At 37.0% G+C, this 22,007-nt stretch overlaps 2 protein-coding genes across 6 annotated transcripts in view; one reads left to right on the forward strand and one right to left on the reverse strand.

Annotated features, from left to right (window-relative positions):
• FAM227B (family with sequence similarity 227 member B) overlaps positions 1–22,007 on the forward strand; it is a 349,113-nt gene that overhangs the window by 302,485 nt on the left and 24,621 nt on the right. The gene's annotated exons all lie outside the window — the stretch shown is intronic.
• GALK2 (galactokinase 2) overlaps positions 1–22,007 on the reverse strand; it is a 114,857-nt gene that overhangs the window by 63,439 nt on the left and 29,411 nt on the right. For all 5 annotated transcript variants that reach the window (XM_003928873.4, XM_074393629.1, XM_074393626.1 and 2 more), the window contains 2 exons: positions 18,652–18,742; positions 15,427–15,573 (listed from right to left, as the gene is read on the reverse strand). In XM_003928873.4, the coding sequence (XP_003928922.1) occupies positions 15,427–15,573; positions 18,652–18,742 (238 nt within the window). The remainder of the gene's footprint in view (positions 1–15,426; positions 15,574–18,651; positions 18,743–22,007) is intronic.

The raw sequence follows: 22,007 nt of genomic DNA on the forward strand, positions 1-22,007 counted from the left end.
GGGATGTAACTCTTAATGGGCAATACTAGGAGAGTCATGTTACATCATTACACTATAACAAGTACCTAAATCCACAGTGTTCCAATTTTGTTAAAATGTGACTATAGCTGTACAGTGTTTTTTGTTTTGCTTCCAGTTACAACTTTCTTGTCACGAGCATCTGGAATCTTGAAAAATGCATTAGAAAATTTAGATATAAACCTAAGTTTAATTGTTATCCAACTCTTCAAAAAATTATAGTCTTAAGAATTGCTTCACCTTTGAGATCACAGAATCTTAATGCTAAAAGGGATCTCAAAGATTTATTGTATACATTTTCTTATCTTACTAATGAGGAAACTGAGACCCAGAAACAGTAAAAGATTTCCCCTTAATTCTAAAACTGGAGAGTAATAGAGCCAGAATTCAAACCAAATCTGTTTTTAAGTCCCACCTTTCATATTAAAAATAAATGCGCCGGGCGCGGTGGCTCAAGCCTATAATCCCAGCACTTTGGGAGGCCGAGGCGGGTGGATCACGAGGTCAGGAGATCGAGACCATCCTGGTCAACTTGGTGAAACCCCGTCTCTACTAAAAATACAAAAAATTAGCTGGGCATGGTGGCTCGTGCCTGTAATCCCAGCTACTCAGGAGGCTGAGGCAGGAGAATTGCCTCAACCCAGGAGGCAGAGGTTGTGGTGAGCCGAGATTGCACCATTGCACTCCAGCCTGGGTAACAAGAGCGAAACTCTGCCTCAAAAAAAATAAAATAAAATAAAAAAATAAAATAAAATAAAATAAATGCATCCTACTAGGAAGATACTGCTTTCTTTAGAGAAAAGTATTAATTTCATGGTTTTCTTTAATTCATCCAAATATAGTACTAACACTAGGGGAAAATGGCTGTTTTACAGATGAAGGTAGTGATGATTGTTCACTAATTCAATCCAATCCAATTACTTGCCTCCTTTATGTCATGCATTGTAAAGATGCTCATAAGAAAGTGATACAATCATCTCTCTTTAGGGAGAAAAGTTTTAAGGATATTTACAGTTTGCCAGACTAATTGCACTTCTTTTATTTTTAACGAATTTATATGTCCTTCAAGATTGAAAATTCATCCCTATTGTCAATACCAGGGGCTGACCCAAGATCCAGAAGGGCTGAATGAACCTGAGCATATCCACCCAATGACTGTGCCCCCAACAGTTTTGTGTTGTTGATATTGATGTTGATGATGATGATGCTTGGTGTTTTAAGGTCCAAAGGTGAAATGGGGACAACATTAACATATTATAAAAGTGAAATATTCCATATCTCTTTGATATAGCATAAAGTCTAGAGTCCAAAGTAAACACTCTTTTAGCTAGGCTCCAGGAAGTCTCTGAGAGGAAGGACTCTGGTCTAAGAAGTTGGCACTTGTACCTTACTTAACAGAGTTAAATGGCCTACCATATGGATTATGGTACAGTTCTTTGAAACTGTCCGAGTGCTAAACAGATGCTAAGTTACATTATTCATGATTAGAAAGTATATATCTTACTGCACAAATGCTATTAGAAAAAATGTTCCTGCTGGCTGCTCTATGGAGTAGCAACTCTTTTATTCCTTCACTTTCTCAATAAACTTGCTTTCACTATTTAAAAAAAAGAAAGAAAAAATATTCCTGCTTACAATACAAATGAGTCACAGTTTTGGTTCCTCTGAGTAAGCTTCCAAAGACAAAAGGTCATACATGCAGTAGACAAGAGAGCCCTGGGATCCATTTAATGGAGAAGGTGGCTTACCCCAGAGAAATCCTAAATAAAATCCAGGAGTCTATTAGGTTCCCTGTGTCCACATACTTCAAAATGGAAAGAGAGATTACATGTAGAGTATTTTCAACTCAAGGAAGATAAAACTGAATGCACATACGATGATCCTATGCTATATATGATTAAATATGACTAAAATAGCTTTTGCTTCACAATTGTTAGCTTAAAAGAAGTCAAGCAGAAAATTAGTCTGAGTAGGGAAAAATACTTGCAACATATAATAGATTAATGGTTAGCATATAAAGAGTTCTTTTAAAGTAATAAGATGATTGATAAATACTCCAGGAAAAAATGAGCTGAGCTGATATACAGCCAAATCAAAAAATGCAAGTGATCAATAAAAGACATGGAAAAGATGTTTAAACTATCTAATAATTAAAGAAATGGCCATGACAACATCTTTCAGATTGAAAAAGATTTAAAAGATTGATAGAACTTTAGTAGGGGGGAGATAGATCCTCTCATGCAATGTTGCTGCATTGCTGGTAAAATCTGTCCAGATGACAATTGGGCAATGTATTTCAAAAGTTAAAATTATTATATCTTTCAACCCAAGAATTTATGTTCTGGGAATTTATACTAAGGAAAAAAAACTGAAAAAGTGTGAAAATAATTGTCTACAAGAACATTCATCAGAGCCTTCTTTATAATAGTGGAAACTTGATAACTTACATTTCCATCATAAAGGTCTACTTAAATAAACTATAGCATATCCTTAAAAAGAAATATTATTAAGTATTAAAACTGATGTTATACAAAACCCTGAAAACAACTGAAATGTCCAGTAATCAGGCCAATTTTAAAACATTGCCATCACACCAAAATCTATAATTGGGCATTATAGTATGACCATATATTAGAAAACAGGGTAGTCATTAAAGAGAATTCAGTATATGTATATGTGCTGACATAGAATGATTTGAAATTTATGGTTTAAAGTGAAAAAGCAAAGCAAGGGGAAAAATTGTGTGTGTGTGTGTGTGTGTGTGTGTGTGTGTATGCATATATATAATTTTTTTTTTTTTGAGATGAAGTCTTACTCTGTCACCCAGACTGGAGTGCAATGGCATGATCTCAGCTCTCTGTAACCTCCACCTCCTGGGTTCAAATGATTCTCCTGCCTCAGTTTCCTGAGTAACTGGGATTACAGGCACACACCACCATACCCAGCTAATTTTTTTGTCTCAAACTCCTGACCTCAAGTAATCCACCCACCTCAGCCTCCCAAAATGCTGGGATAACAGCCATGAGCCACCCCACCTGGCCAAAATATGCATATATTTATATATAAAATTTTCCTGGGTGTTTTACAAAAAGGGGAAACATGTATGTATTACATTGGATAGAGTATATCTGGAAGGATTCATTAAAAATCTTTAACAGTGGTTGATCCTAGGGTTGAACAAAGTCTTACCATTTTTCACATTTAGGAAGTATAGGACATACAGAAAAGTAATTAAAGCATAAACATAAAGCTTAATAATTTGTCACAAAGGAAACATCCTTGTAACCACTATCAAGGTTAAGAAATGAAACATTTAGAATCAGAGTGAAATGATGGTTGCTGGTGCAGGGTGAGGGGGATTGACTGTCATAAAGCTTTAGTCAAACAAGCTGGACAAGCTCTAGAGATCTGCTCTATAACATTGCACCGACAGTCAATGATAATGTATTATACATTTAAAAATTTGTTAAGAGGGTAGATCTCATGGTAAGCGGTCTTGCCACAATGAAAGAAAAGAAAAAGGAATGAAGCTCTGCCAGTACTCTAGAAAGTCCCTTCAAGTCTCTACCTAATCATTTCTCTTCCCTAATTCCCAAAGGCAGTCATTATACTGAATTCTACTAATTTGCTAAGAGTTTTTATCATGAATGCATGTTAAATCTGATCAAACTCTTTCCTTTATATATCAAGATGACATGTTTTATTGTTAATAATGGTAAGCATTGATTGATGTTTAAATGATAAACCAACCTTAAATTCTTAGAATAAACTCTTAGCCACTATGTATTAGCCTATCATGCTAATAGATTAAATTTGTGAACATTTTAGAATTTTTAGCATCAAATGTCATGAAAGAGATTGACCTGTAATTCTCTTTTCTTGTGATATCCTGGTCAGGTTTGATATCAAGGTATCACATTTGGTTTGGCAGCAAGGTTTTACTGGTCTTACAATACAAGTTGGGAAGTGTTCTTTTTCTTCATATTCTTTGTAACAATTTGTGTATGCTACTTTTGCATGACATTTCCATTTTTATGTTAATCTAATCTCCCTACCTAAATTATAAATTTCTAAGGCCCAAAGACTATACGTAAGGTTTCCTCTATCTTCATAATTCAACCCTTTGCTTTGGATCTAGTAGGATTTCAAAAAAAAATCATTATTAACTTGACAAAGAGTATAAAATCTGTCAACTTATTTAAAAATCCAATTCATATTAATTATATACATGAAAATTTATAATTTAGTCCCCTCTTTTTTAGGACATCAGAAGGATCACAGAATGTTAGGGCTGCACCTCATCTCCAGGGTGTTCCCTATGTTTGTGACATTTATTATATTATACAGCATGGTACAATTACATTATACCACAGGTAGCAGCATGGCTGAATAGAAAAGTATCTATTCTGAATCAAAAATATCTGAGCTAGAATCCAGACAACTCTACTCACATGTGATTTATCTTTGGTGACATTATATAAATTATCTGAGCCTCAATATTTTCCTCTGCAAAATTGAAATAATAATGAAGTGTATTTACAAGACTACCACAAAGTTAGAGGTGATACACATAAAATATCTAGATACTTATTAGTAATTTTAAAAAGAAAAACATCTTTTACTCTCATGAAAATTCTAACATAAAACTTTAAAGTCATATTTTGCAGTAATAACCTCCAAATCTTTGTCTCCAATACTGCACTGCATGCTCCAACCAATCTCATTCAATAACCTTTTCTCTTTGAATCACTTTCTTCTCCACACAACATGATTTGGCTCCTTACTCTTCCCATGACCACAAATACACTTAACAAAACTTCATACAATTACAAAAACTTCCCTGACTACTAATTTATTTTCCTACCTTAACCTATTTTCTTGCTAAACTCTTTCCCTGAACTTCATCAAAATGTATCAGGAAGATCAGAGAACTGTAGGTATTAAGCCAGTTTAACTGAATCATCCTTGTGAAGTTAAAGGAAGAACTATTCTCACCCTCATTTTAGAAAAAGAAACGAAGGCATAGGGAAGTTATCCCACGTCACAGAGCAAATTGGCCACAGATGGGACAAATTTAAGTCAGCCTTTCATTGTCTACCTTACTCTATCAAATATTAGTCTGCAGATCAGAATAAGTAACTCTTGACCAAGATGGCTACCATCACCTCTGTGAAACAGAAATGCGTGAAAATAAATGAGAAACACTTCTGAATTTGGTAAAAGGGTTACCTATCCTTGTATTTTGATCTTTAAGTTATTTTCAATGCACACAACTAATGTAGTAGGTAAAGGCTATGCACATATGTATACCTGTAGTACTTAATATCACTTGCATTGTTCCAGTTAACTGTTTAAATACTGTATAATACTTATTGTGGGGTGCAAGTCAAAATTTTGAGCCCTTGAAACACAATGGCCGAGTATTAACAATTTAAGGATCACAACAAAAGTTCAAAACATAACCAGGCATAGATATGAATTTGTAGCAACAGTGGTTTCATTTGAAACCACTTGCAAGCAGTGACCCATACTCCTCAAATCTACTGTTCCCCAGTTAGTCTTTTTTGCCTTCATTTACGCTAAAGGTAAACATGTATTTAGCTAGAAAAGGAAATGGAAAACAAAACAAAACAAAACAAAACAGAAGTGACCCAAATAATCTCTGCAATCAAATAGCTTAGTCACATCACCCAAGTGAATCCAAACTACTCAAAATCATTAAATAAATGATTCAGTCTGCAACCCTACTCCTAAAACAGAGGTTCTCTTTTAATTGACAAAACCATGTGAATGGTTCTGTATTTACATTATTAACTTAAAACTTAAAACACATTTGAATGCAGGCCACCCAGAGCTAACACTAAAGCTTCCTGGTTTTTGTACCAGTGAGCACATGGCTTTGGTCCATGTTCAACACTTAATTAAGAGAATCTTTTCAAAGATTGTATTCTGGATTTACCATTTTTTCAGAGGCTATACTGCTGCAGTTCATTAGCACTCAACATCTGGCTGGAATGTTTTAAACTACTATTTCCCTTAAGCATTATATTGATGAAGTTTTGTTATTCTAAGCAAACTGAAAGAATGTCCTTGTGTGGACTTCTAAACATAATAATTAGTGACAGTGCAAATTGGTTTCTCATTTTTCTTATACCATGTGACAAACTATTTTAAAACATTCAAATGATAGTTTATATAATTGTGAGATCCTTTTCATTTTATAACGTAGATATGTCTTTAGTTTTTAAGCTCAAGGTCTTATTCTGAAGGCCAACAAATATTTCACTGAAATGCAGCTATAGGTGAAGAAAAGTATAGTCTTGTACTTTCTCAAGGAAACAACCCTTATAAACTCAGAAAGTGAAAATGTGGACATATTTGGCACGGAACTTTGAACATTCCACTTACTCTGCTTATGAATCTTAAAGGTCTCCAGTACAGCACAGATTTCAAACTTCAAAAACACTCCCCTGAAGAGTATCAACCCATGTCTATATAATTAATTTGCCCCTGAAATGAAGTTAAGTAAATCTGTTCAGGGACTTAAGCATCCCTATAGTCAAAAAGGTTTTTAAAAGAAATTTCATGAGGCTGCATAAGAATTTCTAGGCCTTGGCTGACACGTATTTGTAAGTCTGGCTCAGAGAACCGTTAAAATGCACTTACGGGTTCACTCTGCCTGAAATGCCCTTGGGCCCCTCCCAGTGCTTTGTTTCCCAGCCTTTCTGTCCTTTAATATTTTCTTAGAACTCACTAATTACTTGAAATTTTCCCTGTTTAACTTTGCCAAGAAGCCATTATTTCAACCTCTTTACTCATTTACATATAGAATACCTTACTCTTCATATGAGATAGATGGTCAGTTAATAAATCTTCTGTTACTATCCACTGTGTGCATTCATTCCATAAGGGCATTGACCATTTTTCCCTTCGTTCCTTCCCTCCTTCCTTCCTTCCTTCCTTATCTTCCTTTCTTCTTCCCTCCCTCCCTCCCCTTTCCTTCCTTCCTTCTCTCTTTCTCTTTCTTTTCTTTCTTTCCTCTCTCTCTCTTTCTTTTGTTCATTCGTTTCTTTTTCCTCCCTTGCCACTATCAGGTGTATGGTATGGTACTCCCAGGTAAAAGAACTTAATCCATGTAAATCACATCTGCGCATCCCCAGCTTACAACCCTCCAGAGTTTTCCATTACACTTAGAATGAAAGCCAGAGAAGATGCTATACACCATGGCCCTTGACCAACTCTCTCAGCTAACCTCCCACCTCTCCCTGCCTCTGTCATCATACCCCATACCCCAACCACAGGGATCTTATTCCTGGGACATGACAAACTCACTTTCACCTTAGGGCTTTTGCATTTGCTGTTCCTTCTGCCTCTCTTTCTCAGCTGCTCACTCCCTAAGGTCTCTGTTCAAATGTCCTCTCCTTGGAGAAAACTTCTCCTAACTACCTAGATAAAATACAAGATTTCCCTTAACTATGGCCTAGCTGATATTATATATTTATTTGTAGAGCTCTTCATTATCTATCTCATACCATCATTCCCACCACCAGTATGGAAACTTCCTGAAAGCAGGGGCACTTCAATGGTTTTATTCACAGTTGTATTTCCAGTGCCTGGAACAATGCATGACATATCATAGGTATTCAACAAACGTCACAGAATCACTGCTTTCAAGTGGTAGGATAGGAAGTTTATATTGTCTTCTTCTTTTGAAAGCACTCCTCATAAATCCAGTAATATACATGGTATTCTGGGCTTCCCAGTACAGGATTCTTGATGCCATCTAAGAGATTCCCCAGCTTCCTCAGTGAACTGTAACTCTCGAAGGTTTTATGTCCAACTCATATTCTGGGTAATTCACAATCATGTGAACTGTGCTTTTGACAAAATGCCGGAGATATCCACCTACAGAATTCTCCCTTACCCCACTATTCCCAGCTGGCTATTTCATCAACCAAGATAATATGGGTTTACTCAACCCTCTTCTCTACTGTACCTCCCAGATCCTCCAAAGTGGGTCTTCTGAATATCACCTGCTCAGTCTACCATCTCATGAATTCAAAATCTACTCTCAACCCCACACCAGCTGACGAAGGAATTTGTGGGTAGAATGCTAATCTAACACACCTTGCTACCCAAGGCTAGTTTTTAGAGTTGCAACCTGTTTCCTAAGTTGGCCAGTTTTTTTATGCTATGGTTCTTAAGAGGCACTTGGTCCTTTCTTCCAGGCCTCCACAGACAACTCCAAGAACAGACAGAAACTGGACGCTAGAGCAGCCCAAATCCCATGCTGACAAAATACAGGCATACCTTGCAGAACACCACAGCAACTAACATTTTCTTGGTGAAAGACTTCTTGATTTTTGATACCCAGACTTCATAGAATGTTCATATCTCTCAAAACAACTTTTTGAAAGGTGTTTATGTAGGAAAAAAATAGAATGATATTTACACCCTAAAACCTAAACACAACATTGTTAACAAAATAGTATGGAGAGTACTGAAACACCAGGTGTCAACACAGAAGACATACAGGTATTACTATATAAAGTAACTGCTTGCTAACAACCATATTAATTGTTTAACAGTCAAGAAAATTGGTTTAAGCATTTTTCCTGCTACTTCTGTGTTTCTCATATAAAGGAAGTTTTACTGTATTTTTATAACATTGCAGGAAATTAGAGGTTTTCAGTTGAGGAATAACACATTATACTTTTTCCTATTTAAAATAATAAAAAAATAAATAGGCCCCTGCTCAATAATTTTGTGCAGAACATCTGATTTTTTGGACTGGACTACTGCCACTAAATGGAAGATGCCTGTATTTTCTTGGATTCTTCCACCCAAAATCCATCAACAGGCCTCTCCCTAGGCCATTGATTTGGTCATATTCTAGCAGCTCATCTGTTCTCAATCTCTAGCTTTGACTCGTTGAATCCCTTCCTGCCTCTTCATCTTCCAGTTATCCCCAGATGTGGTCACACAGGTCATCCACTCCCTACTTACTTTTTATTCTAGTCACTTCTTCTCTCTATCCTTTATTTTACTTTTGCCACAAAGATATATGCATATAATCTAAATGATGAAATAGAGATAAAAGGCTTATAACAACAACAAAAGCAATCCCTAGCTCACCCTCACATCCCTATCCTCAGGGGAATGTGTACAGAGGCAAATACTTTTGACTTTGCTCTTGTTTCCAATTCCAGATGTTAGTAAAATGTTATTGCCTGTTGTTTCATTTTAAACTTTATTTATTGCTTTCCTATTATGGTAAATGAGGATTTTAGCTTTCTTGTATCTACCTTTCCTTTACCCTCCCCCACCTTTCTCAATAAAGTTATGCCAAAAATTTTGTTTAAATTCATATTCAGTGTGTTAATTACTGAGGCTGTTGTTCACTTATGAGCCAAATACTGAAAAATAATTGATTTCATTTCTGTTACAAACTTTTTTTGTTTTTCCTGTATTTAATAACTTCCCTGTTTCCTCTTTTGCTTAGATTTGTATATCTAGCTAAGCTTTGTCATATCCTACAACAGCTCTGTGAAATTACTCTGAATCCATTTTCTACATGGTTGAACATATAAAATTTAACGGTTTTTTTGACCTTTATGTTTTTTACTGATAAGACTTATGAGTTCCATTTCTCCCCTCCCTCTCCTCATTTTAATCTGTACTGTTTTCTAAGCTGCTGGATATAATGGGTGTTATTTTGGAATTTCCTTTATGTTCTATAAATACCCAACTCCTCTCTCCTGTATTAGATTTCTCATTTCCTGGTTCTTATGTCATCTTCTTTCTTGGTTTACTCTATAGTTTTGGTAGATTACATCCTCCAGACTTTTAGATTTTACATGTTGAAAATGTTTTACTATATCCTCACATTTAATTAATTCACTTAAACAGATATCCTAAACTAAAATTCATTAATATTTTAGAGACATTTCTCAACTGCCTTCTATCTTCTAATACTGTTTTTGAGAAATTCATTTACATTCCTGATCCTTTGATTATGATCTCTTTCCCTTCTTTTCTCTTGCTCTGTCAACTAGATTTTAGTGTCTTTTACTAACACTCAAGTTTAAAAATTTCCAGATAATAACCTTTAGTTTGGCCTTTTACATTTATTATACCAAATACCCAGTGAGCCCTTCCGATCAGAATTCATGTTTTCAGTTTAGAGAAATATTATTTTAAAAATAATAATTTTCTGGACACACACAGCGGCTCACACCTATAATCCCAGAGCTTTGAGAGGCCAATGAGAGAGGATCACCTGAGTCCGAAGTTTGAGACCAGCCTGGGCAATATAGAGAGGCCCCATCTCTATTTTTAATAACAATAATAATTTTCTAATAACTGTTTTCTCTGTTTTTCCTTACTAGTTAGATTTGGATTTCTGGAATTGATCCATAAATTTTCCTATTTTACTCTCTTCTTGTCTAGCTCTTTTATTCCCTACTGTATCAGAGAGTTCTTCCAATCTTTTCTTTTTCTTTTTTTTGAGACAAGGTCTCACTGTGTTGCCCAGGCTAGTCTTGAACTCCTGGGCTCAAGCAATTCTCCTGCCTCAGCCTCCCAAAATGCTGGGATTGCAGGTATGAGCTACAATACCCAGCTGCTTCCAATCTTTTTACTAAATTTTGTCTTGCTATCATTTTTTTTTTCAATTGAGACGGAGTATCTTGCTCTGTTGCGCAGGCTGGAGTACAGTGGCACTATCATGGCTCACTGCAACCTCTGCCTCCTGGGTTCAAGTGATTCTCCTGCCTCAGCCTCCCGAGTAGCTGCGATTACACACGTGTCCCCATGCCCAGCTAATTTTTGTACTTTTAGTAGAGACAAGTTTTCACCATGTTGGTCAGGCTGGTCTCAAACTCCTGACCTCATGATCAGCCTGCCTTGGCCTCCCAAAGTGCTGAAATTACAGGCATTAGCTACTATACCTGGCCGCTATCATATTTTTAATATGCAAAAACTCTATCTTATTGTTTGTTCCTTTTCAAAAAATAACACTATTGTTTTTCAAGGATGTAACTTTTTCTTTTCTCTCTCTGAGGACATCATGTCTTCTTTGAAGCATTCTTCTGCTCTCAGCATGGTCTCTGTTTCCTCTAGGTTCCTGTTTTCTCTGTTTTTCTGTTTGTTTCATTCATTTTGGAGGTTTTCTTCCAAAATCTTACTGTCCTTTGATGCCTTATCATATTTAAGAGTGAGCCACTAAAAAGCTGATTAGAAGCTTTGTAAATGGGCTTCTAATAGGGTCACAGAGAAGCTGGAGAAGGGGGTCACCAAATGTCAGTATCTGTATGAACCATCTCTGGGATGGTTCAGTTTCCTCTGAGAAGGATCCTCCAACATTCCTGCTGGTGTGTAGGGTGGTGAGGTTACCAGTGTGCCAGTAATGACTAGAAGAAGGGAGCTAAGAATTTCACTGTTCAGATGCAGAATGTCCTCTAATCTCTCGGTTTCCAAGTCTATTTCTCATCCTGCCTTTCTCAGTGCTCAATGTCCTGAAGAAAAAAATGATCTCTGCTTGTTTCTCCAGAGACTCCTGCAAAGGTAGAAGGAAGTGGTCCCAAGTGAAGAGATGGCTTTTAGGGTCTAAATGGTCCTCATAAAGGCTTTCAGAAAAATCCCCACCTATCATATTACCCTGCTTTCTTTCTAAGCCTTGCCAGAGAGCTGTGGGATGAGTCAGCTGCCTTTTCATCTACAACTTCCTCCACAGGCACTTGGCTCTGACCTTTCTCCATCCCGCTAAGTCATGTACCATTCCTCTCTCCACTTTCCATCTTTGCATTTTGTGGTTTATGGTTATTTATGTCTCTTGGTTTAGCAAAGATACATCTTATGCTTCCTTTTCTTATTTTCCCTGTTGTTTGGAGATAATTTTTGAGGAAAGAAGATTAAGTTAGGGACACGGAAAAAGGAATAGATAAGTCTTATTCTGACATCTTGAAATCAGAAGTCTCTAGACTTTCCTTTTTCATAGATCTTTACCACATCATACTCCCTTTGACTAGTACCATTCTGATTCATAATTTCTGGCTTCCAGATTCTCTGGGTGATTAGCCATATTGTGTTCTGGTTTCAGACATGCAACATTTAGTTTATTAATGAATTTACAAGTTCCACATCTACTTATCAGATCCCATCTACAGTAACTGTTGTCTGCAAATGAATGGGATTTACTGAATGTAGAATAATAGGAAAGGCTTTAGTCACCAATCTGTTGTGGGACTTAGTGTCCTTATGAAATAGGCTGGTTATTTTTGGTTGTCCCTCTGTCCCTCTATTCTCACACTTCCCCTACAACAGGAGGCTGACCTCTATGGACAATTCCCCTCAACCATTCCCACCGCCATTGCCATTTTCACCTGTGTCATTCTTTCTCTGCCTTGCTGCATTTCTGGCAACATTACTCCATATCCACAGCTCCTAAACTATAATGGCTTCCAGCTTAACAAGAGAACATTTCCTAGTTGGTTTCCTTGACCTTACCCAAACCTCTGTAAAAGTCTCTTTATTAAACTCTCTTCAGTTATACCAAACATGTCATTCGTTTCCTATGGTAACACTAATACATCAGTAAAGGAGGATTTTGAACTAGCTCATCTCTAAAGTCCCTTGAGTTCTTATATTCTATGATTTTTACAAGAGTAAAATCACATGGCATTTACAGTAAAGACTGAACAAATTACAGACTTCCTTTCATTCAAGATTCTGTCTGACTCCAGAAAGAAAAAAAAACTTTCCAAATAATTACACTCAGCCCTTAGGAAATATAAACATTGTTAGTACATGTTACACTAGCTGAGGAAACTAGGATATATATATTGTTCCCTTTTTGCTTAGGCATTGCAGTAAGATAGTTCTGATAAAAATGTATTTGCTATTTCTGACTTTGAAAACAGACACTCAGAATTAATTCCAAAGGTTCAAGTGTTTCTTCTTCTTTATCTTCTTTCCTTCCTATTTCTTAGATATGTATATTATCAAAACACCAAAAAAATTAGAAAAACTAAGTTTCACCAATCCTCCCATTAAAAGTGAAATGAATTCCTTGACTTCATACCCTTCTCTAGATAACAAATAATCTTTTTCCATGCATCTCCAGACTTTTCGTAGCCATTGAACTTATACCACTTTCTTTCTTTTTATAGACCCTTCAACCCATTTCCATCTAAAACTGCTCTTTCCAAAGTTTTGTACTTCTTTGTTGTGATATTCAACAGATACTTCTCAGAACTTGTGGTAACCTCTCAGAGCATTTGAAAACACCATCACTCCTTTCATGAAACATTATCTTCCTTGTCTTTGATGCTGCCTCACCTTTCTGGCTTTTCTCCTACCTACTGGACTACTACTCCGTCCCTTCAGTAGACATCTCTTCCTCTGCCCATTCCTCAAATGTTCATGCTTCTTGGGGCTCTGTCCTAGTTTTCCTTATCTTTCCACCTATATTCCACCACCAAGTATCTTCGTCCACTCCTATGGCTTCAAAAACGATGAAAAACTAATGATTCTCAAATGCGTCCAGATCTCCTCCGGGCCTTCATATTTTTTTTCCAAACTAAATAACTAAATAACTCCATCAATATGCTCATAGATTCCTCACACTCAACATTTCAGTTTCCACTCAAACCTATTTCCCCCATGTCTCTTATTCCAGTGAATCCTATCAAGCCAGACACTGATATAATCTTTGACTCTTTGCTGTTCCCCATTCCCATGTCCAATCCATGACTACTGATTCTGAGATCTTGAATCTATCTAATTCTAACCATTCTCATTGCCACTTCCCTAGACCAAGTCATCTCCCTACTGCTAAAACCCTGAAATGCAGACTGTAATACAGCCAGGGAGATCTTTCTAAAATACAGGTAGGATCACATTACCCTCTTCCTAAAACCCTGCAATGGTTTCCCACAGCTATGAAGAGGATGCCTGGATTCCTCAACGAAATGTAAAAGCATCCATCTGATCCCCTGCCGTGTTACCCAAATTGCTGTATGCTTCAGCCATACTGAGACGTTTTTAGTTACTCCAGCAAGCCATGACTGCTTTTTTCTGGATACTTGCTTTTTTTTTCTGGATATTTCCACATGATGTTCTCTCCACCTGATACATGATTATCTGATGTTATCAGTGTTATACCATCAATATCTACAACTCCTTTAATCCTTGGTGTCTCCATTTAGATGCCCTATGCTCTCTAAATCTGGGTTATAACTGGTCCCATAGCAAACTACTTATCCACTTACTATACTCTATTGCAGTTGCCTATTTACTTGTCTCTTTTTCTCTTTCAGATTATAAGCATAGTGAAAGTTGAGACTATACCTATTATATCTCCAATGCCTTGAACATTATGGGGCACAAAATAGCCACTAAATAAATAATGGTTGAATGATAAACAAATTAATAAATAAACAAATCAGATACAAAGTTGTACCAGGGAAACATATTTTACATATGGGTTTTCTATCCCTTGCTTTTTCTCTTCCCAAAAAATAATAATATGTAAGCCCTCTTTCCCTCCCTACAAGCCATTGCTTACTAAGGGCTAATCAATGTACACTTACACAGGACAGCTAAAAAGAATTCTGTCTGAACCTTTGCTTTCTCTTTCATTTCTGCCTTTTTTCCTATATATAAAATTTTCAAACTGAAAGTTTAAACATCCTTGAAAGAGACTAAGCATGTGGCTGACTTTCTCTTGATCTGATCGAACCATCTGTAAACCTGGTAGCGTATGTACGTGGGGTAAAAAGAACCTACGATAACATTTTATTTGAACCAGAATGCCAAAGCATTAATTAAAGCTGAGCACACCTGCTGTAAACTGCAAAGTCAGAGATTTATGTGAACTTACAAAGTTGAGGCTTTCTGACCTCTTGTAGGATTTATATTTCCTTTAAATAAGCATTTCCTCTTTGTAATGTATTTTAAAGTTTATTTCAGTGACTAATCTGCTGACATAAACAGTTATGCTACTTAGTTCCTTTATTAGCTGGTCTTTACCCTTGTTACCCACTACTTGTCAAATTTTTAATTTAAGGTTTTGGGTGAAAATAAGCAGGCTCAGCCATGAGGGGAAGAATTTCTTGCCCTAAATTTAACTTGTTAATGAGGTGATCTAAAACAATACCCATGCATTCAAATCCCATATTTAAAACAAAGTATTTTTATACAGTTTTTCACATTCACTCACTGTTAGGAGGGTATAAGCTACTTTATAGTGATTTATTACTTGTTAAGTTACAATGCTTGTCCACATGTGCAGTCCTTTTAGGGAAGACAAAGTTTTTCAATCAAGGAAGGCATTCAGATTTTGAGATTTGGATGCTAATGATTTTAGAAGGAGAGGTTTCCATGAGGTCTCCTATCAAAGGTAGTTACCTTGGATAGATTCATTCCCAGCACTGTGAGCGTCACCAAGCCAGCACAACAGACCAGAGCACTGGAGCTGGAGAGACCAGAACTTGGTGGGATATTTCCATCTACCAGGCAGTTCATTCCAGTCAGGTTACTAAGACCAAAGTGTTCCTAAGAATATAAGGAAAAACAGCAACAGTAATTCAGTATTGAATTTAAGGAGGTAGTGAAACCTTTCGTTCCCCATAGAACAAAAGCCTATCAATAGACTTATAATATTTATAGAAACTACTTGTGTAATTCAATTTAGTTGAGAGTATACATGACATTTTATTTAATGATGCTTGGCCACAGGGTAATTACTTTAAATGCCTTTAATTTTCTTGCCTTGAATGTTTTTTTTATTGAGTATTAATTGATTTGAATAAATATGGAAAAAATATGAAACAATTATAATTCAACTTGTCAAGTAGCAAGACAAGAAATTTACAATTATCTGTGAGGTAAGTTAAATCTCTGTGCAGCATATCTCTAGCATTCTGTTATTATAAGGATCCAGTCCCCAAACAGTGGCTTGTTTCTTTTATCTGTTTGTTTGTTTGTTTGTTTTTTTATTTTTTTATTTTTTAAAGATGGGGTTTCACCATGATGGCCAGGCTGGTCTTGAACTCCTGACCTCAGGTGATCCACCCACCTCAGCCTCCCAAAGTGCTAGGATTACAGGTGTGAGCCACCACACCCGGCCACAGTGACTTGTTTCTGTGGAGTGCCTTACTTCAGAAGGTTCTCTGAAAAAAAAAAACAAGAGTTCCAAACTTTCTCAGTTATGTTTTACTTATGAAAAAACCTAGGCACCAAGAGATTAAGAAACTTTCCCAAGATGACACATAAAGAGATGAAAATAGGGCCCAGGTCTCTGATTCCTGTTTGAAAACTTCTCCACTGCAGTTAGAAACCTGAGCCAGCAAGCCATCATTGTGATTTAATATGCCAGCTATATGAGAAAATCCAGATTTTTACTACAGTTTATAGATACACTTTAGCCTTATGATAGCTTTAAAGATAGTCAAATTAGAATTCAGCCACAAATAAAAATGCAGACCCTAAACAAGTCAAGGAAACACTATCTCTACAAAGAGGAAAGCCCAAAGAAATAATCAGATTCTGATTTAAATATGGAAAGCTCTAGTATACTTACATGAATATCTAACACAAGGACACTTTGGATGATATCATATCATAACCTTTGTGGTTTAAGTTTAAAAATAAATTCAAATATACCTCCTTCTCAAGGAAAAGTACCAGAGTCTTTGCAAATTTCTCAAATGACTGAAGACCAAAGTATGAAATACTATTACCTAATTATGCATTTCATCATACATATTATACAAGGGAGAATTTTAATAAACTAGCTAGAATAACTAACAACAAAATTCCACAGATAAAATACTTTTTTGCTTAATTTTTTGTCTGTCTTTTCTAGCTGGCAAAACTCCAGCACCACAATAAGAACATATTTAGTTGGGTGTACTTCTATTCCTGATTTCAAGTCATCTAAAAATTTCTTTCCAGAAATACAGACAGATTATAAACCGAAACTCTACTGTTGCCAATGCCCTTTCATACAGAATATCAGACAGCTTGTTTAAAACAAACAAACAAACAAACAAAAAACTTGAAGAATACTATATATTTAACTATAAACTGATCCACAGAGTGTCTTGAATGGAAATCATACTTAAGAACTTACCAAGCAATGTTTAAATGAAAATGTATAACAAATTCAAGATGCAAATGGGTATATGCCCAATTCTGTAATAGCTCTATCCCAAAAGGATAACATGTTCAATTTAATATAAACAGATTATCCTCTGAAACTTTCTAGTATTTGAATTTGAAGCTTTCTAAATAGGCTAATATTTAAATTATTTTTCTGCCAAACGTTCATTGTATAAGTTTGGTTTTGCACATAAGTTGTCAAACCAAACAGGAAGGCTTTACAACCTGAAATGCTCAAAAATAACACTAAACAACATGCATTATATAGGCTACTTTACCCATATGCTGCAAAAAGGCATGTTGTTACAAAGAAGATCAAAATTGTATTTGCCAGGCAAATGATTCCAAATACTGTAATTCCCACTAATACATATGATAAGCCAGATGATTTGAAGATTTAAAATCTGCCAATAACTCTTCCTGTAAGTTATTACTATGTGTCTGATAGGAAGGAAAACAAAAAAGAAAGAAAGAAATGAATTCATTAACTCTAAGAACAAAAACCACCACTGTTAGAGTACAGGACTACACATTAGAAATAAATTTGATATATTTCTGTAACGGATGTGTCACTAAGTCCTAGCTGCTCATTACAAAGTTTCAGATAGGACTGCCAGGCAGTAAGGAACACAAGCTTTCTAAAACACGGGTCAATTTGTTTGTTTACTTTTAGCTCACAAAGGAAAAATCTATCTTCTTATTCCACCTATGGTTCTATACAAGTCACTACGTCTTAAATAATTATTGCAATATAAAATGGCTCTAAAAACAGCAAATATCAATTTTCTTTTGGTCCTTCATACTTTTTCAATTATGAAAGGGAATGGAAACATTTTATTTTCTTGTTCTTATACATAACATTAGAGATGTTCAAAGTAATTATTCAATGTTTCTAGGAAAACACTTATACTAATACATTTCATTATGTCTTTTTTTAACCCTATCTGAGGTAGCAATAACAACGCTAGCTACCATTTATTAAATGGCTACCATCAAACCTTATGTAATTCTTTTAACAACTCTTTGTCAGGATAGCAATGACATCATTTTACAGATAAATCTGAGACTTCAAAGGTTAAATTTACTGTAGCTGGGAAGAGTCCAGATTCAAACCTGGCTGACTCTAAATCTTGTTACAGCATACCCCTATACGTCAGAAATATAAATGTCAATAATAGTACTAAAACATATGCTCAAAGGTATGTTAAAACAAAGATTTTTAAACCAGACAGATGTTTGTCACATGCACCTATTTATGGAGAGCGAGCTATATAACAGCTACTGCACCCTGTGAACACTACCCCAAAACAGTCATATCTTCCCCACTCTCTGAAACACAAACTAGTAAAATAATATAGAAGCATCAGTTAGTACTGTAAGGAGATGAAAAAGATGTGGTAAATAAAATAAATTTGACAGAACACACATGATAATCTCAACTGGTAGTAAGTGCCTTATAAGCCAATTTACCTGAATTCCTTTAAGTCCACATAAGAAATAGTTGTGCCACAAAGGCTTGGTTTTATCAATCTGAATGGTAGTAGCACTAGTACTGAAGTCTCTGCAAAGACAAAAGACACCATTAATTTAAAATCTGTAGGCCTTGAGCTGCAAAATCAGTGGCTGACTGCTGCCATCTTGTGCCAACACAGTGATACTGACTCTCCTTTCCCTTTTATGTTCAAACTGTGTGTCTGCAGCAAAACATCTCCAGCTGCTGGGTTAAGAGAGGAAGTTGTAGTGGCCTTAATGACTACGCTACCTCCAACTGACCCTTTTTATTTCCTGAAACAGAGAGGAAACAATATATTTTAGAGTAATCTACAACTTTTCTCTTTCATGTTGGTCCTTGTTAAACTGGTGTAAACCACATGAATGCTTATCCTCTGGGCCTGCTGGTTGGCACACCCCCAAACTGAAACAGGAGTACTCAGTGTCATCTCTGCCACCCATCCAATTTTACCATCTGCACAATTTAAGAAAAAAAAGCAACAAAATAAATAATGATTCTGATGCATAATCAATTGAACAAAATAAGATTCTGTAAGTCTATAATAATGTAAGTTAACAAATGAATACAAAACTAAATGAAGAGGATGGAAAAACTCTTTATTATGGTAAAATGCCAACTAAGAGACATAGAAGAAATGATGTAAATAGTAAAATCACTACATGGTAAACTTTTTGATAATTTGTTTCAGGAAAGAATCATCAATGGATGCTAAACTTAAGAGAGTAAAAATGTGATGAGAAGCAAGATATTTATGGTATTTCCCCGGCAGACACTTACCAACTGCAATGAAAAAAAAAAACAGTATCTGGGCCAGGTGTGGTGGCTCATGCCCTAATCCCAGCACTTTGGGAGGCTGAGGCAGGTGGATCATAAGGTCAGGAGTTTAAGACCAGCCTGGCCAATTTGGTGAAACCCCATCTCTACTAAAAATACAAAAATTATCTGGGTGTGGTGGTGCACACCTGTAGTTCCAGCTACTCGGGAGGCTGAGGAAAAAGAATCTGTTGAACTTAGGAGTCACAGGTTGTAGTAAGCCAAGATTGCGCCACTGCACTCCAGCCTGGGTGACAGAGTGAGATTCCATCTCATAAATAAGTAAATAAATAAATAGTATCTGATATGGTTTGGCTGTGTCCTGACCCAAATCTCATCTTGAACTGTAGCTGCCATAATTCCCATATGTCGCGGGAGGGACCTGATGGGAGGTAACTAAATCATGGGGGTGTCTTTCCTGTGCTTTTGTCATGATGATGAATAAGTCTCATGGGATCTGATGGTTTTACAAAGATGAATTCCCCTGCACATGCTCTCTTTGCCTGCCGCCATGCAAGTTGTGACTTCGCTCCTCATTTGCCTAATGCCAAAATTGTGAGGCCTCTTCAGTCACATGGAACTGTGAGTCAATTAAACTTCTTTCCTTTATAACTTACCCAGCCTCAGGCATGTCTTTATCAGCAGCATGAGAACAAACTAATATAGTAAATTGGTACCAGATAGTGGGGTGCTGCTGTAAAGATACCTGAAAAAGTGGAAGTGAATTTGGAACTGGGTAATAGGCAGAGGTTGGAACAGTTTGGAGGCTCAAAAGAAGATAGAAAAATGTGGGAAACTGAAACTTCCTAGAGACTTGTTGAATGGCTTTGACCAAAATGCTGATAATGATATAGACAATAAAATCCAGACTGAGGTGGTCTCAGATGGAGATGAGGAATTTTTGGGAACTGAAGTAAAGGTCACTTTTGCCATGCAAAGAGGCCGGTGGCATTTTGCCCTGCCCTAGAGATCTATGGAACTTTGAACTTGAAAGAGATGATTTGGGGTATCTGTTGGAAGAAATTTCTAAGCAGCGAGATATTGAAGAGGAAACAGCATAAAAGTTTGAAAGATTTGCAGCCTGATGATGTATTAGAGAATAAAACCCCATTTTCTGGAAAGAAATTCAAGCTGGCTGCAGATATTTGCAAAAGTGATGAGAAACCAAATGCTAATCACTAAGACAATGGGGAAAATGTATCCAGAGCATGTCGGAAACCTTTGTAGCAGCCCCTACCATCAGAGCCCTGGAGGCCTATGAGAAAAAAAAAATGGTTTTCTGAGCCAGGCCCAGAGCCCTCCTGCTCTATGCAGCCTTGGGACATGTTGCCTTGCATCTCAGCTGCTTAAGCTCTAGCTGTGGCTAAAAGGGGCCAACAAACAGCTCAGGTTGTGGCTTCAGAGGGTGCAAGCCCCAAGCCTTGGTGGCTTACACATGAGCCTGGGGGTGCACAAAAGCAAAGAATTGAGGTTTAGAAACCTCTGCCTAGATTTCAGAGGATGTATGGAAATGCATGGCTGTCCAGGCAGAAGTTTGCTGCAGGGGTGGGGCCTCATGGAGAACCTCTGCTAGAGCAATGTGAAAGGGAAATGTGGGGTTGGAGCTCCCACTCAGAGTCCCCACAGAGGCACTGCCTAGTGGAGCTGTGAGAAGAAAGCCACCATCATCCAGATCCAGAATGGTAGAGCCACTGACAGCTTGCATCATGTGCCTAAAAAGCCATAGACACTCAACGCCAGCCTGTGTAAGCAGCCAGGAGGGGAACTGTACCCTGCAAAGGCACAGGGGTGGAGCTGCGCAAGGCCATGGGAGCTCACCTCTTGCATCAGCATGACCTAGATGTGAGAAATAGAGTCACAGATCATTTTGGAACATTAAGGTTTAATGACTGCCCTACTGGATTTCACACTTGCATGGGGCTTGTTTGGAGGAAAAGAATCACTCTCACTTTTTGAATTGCCAGTTTTTTCACTGATTCTCATCTGAAAGAAGTGGTGTTCTTTTAACTGTGGCGTAAATTGAGAATAGTCAATTGGTTTCATTTCTGGTTGCTTTCAGAGGGCCAAGGCTCTATACAGGATCTTTATTTGTGGCCGGCTTCTTGCCCCTGTTTCCACAAGTGATGTATATTGGCAGATTATTTTTGCTGTTGTAATTTGGGCTGTAATCCAGTAAATGGTGCATAAGAGTAATGGCCAGCAGATAGGCGCTTAATCAGCTGCACAGCTTTTTTGTATTTCAGTGCATTTGCAGCAGTGCTTTGTGGTAAGACGGGGAGACAGATAACCCTCTCACCAGGTCTGTTCATCGGCTTTGAGGAAGCCCCCTCTGATCACTGGCACTGATCCTGTGTTTTCTTTATTAGGTCTTCTGGGCTGCAGGGCTCCCTCAGGCAGATGCCATGGCCTGCAGACAGGACACAGCATTCTTGGACCGGTTCTGTAGTGCAGGGTTCCCCAGTCCCTGTTACTGGTCCATGGCCTGTTTGGAACTGGACCA

The sequence above is a fragment of the Saimiri boliviensis genome, chromosome 2 (assembly GCF_048565385.1).
Source record: "Saimiri boliviensis isolate mSaiBol1 chromosome 2, mSaiBol1.pri, whole genome shotgun sequence".
Taxonomy (NCBI): domain Eukaryota; kingdom Metazoa; phylum Chordata; class Mammalia; order Primates; family Cebidae; genus Saimiri; species Saimiri boliviensis.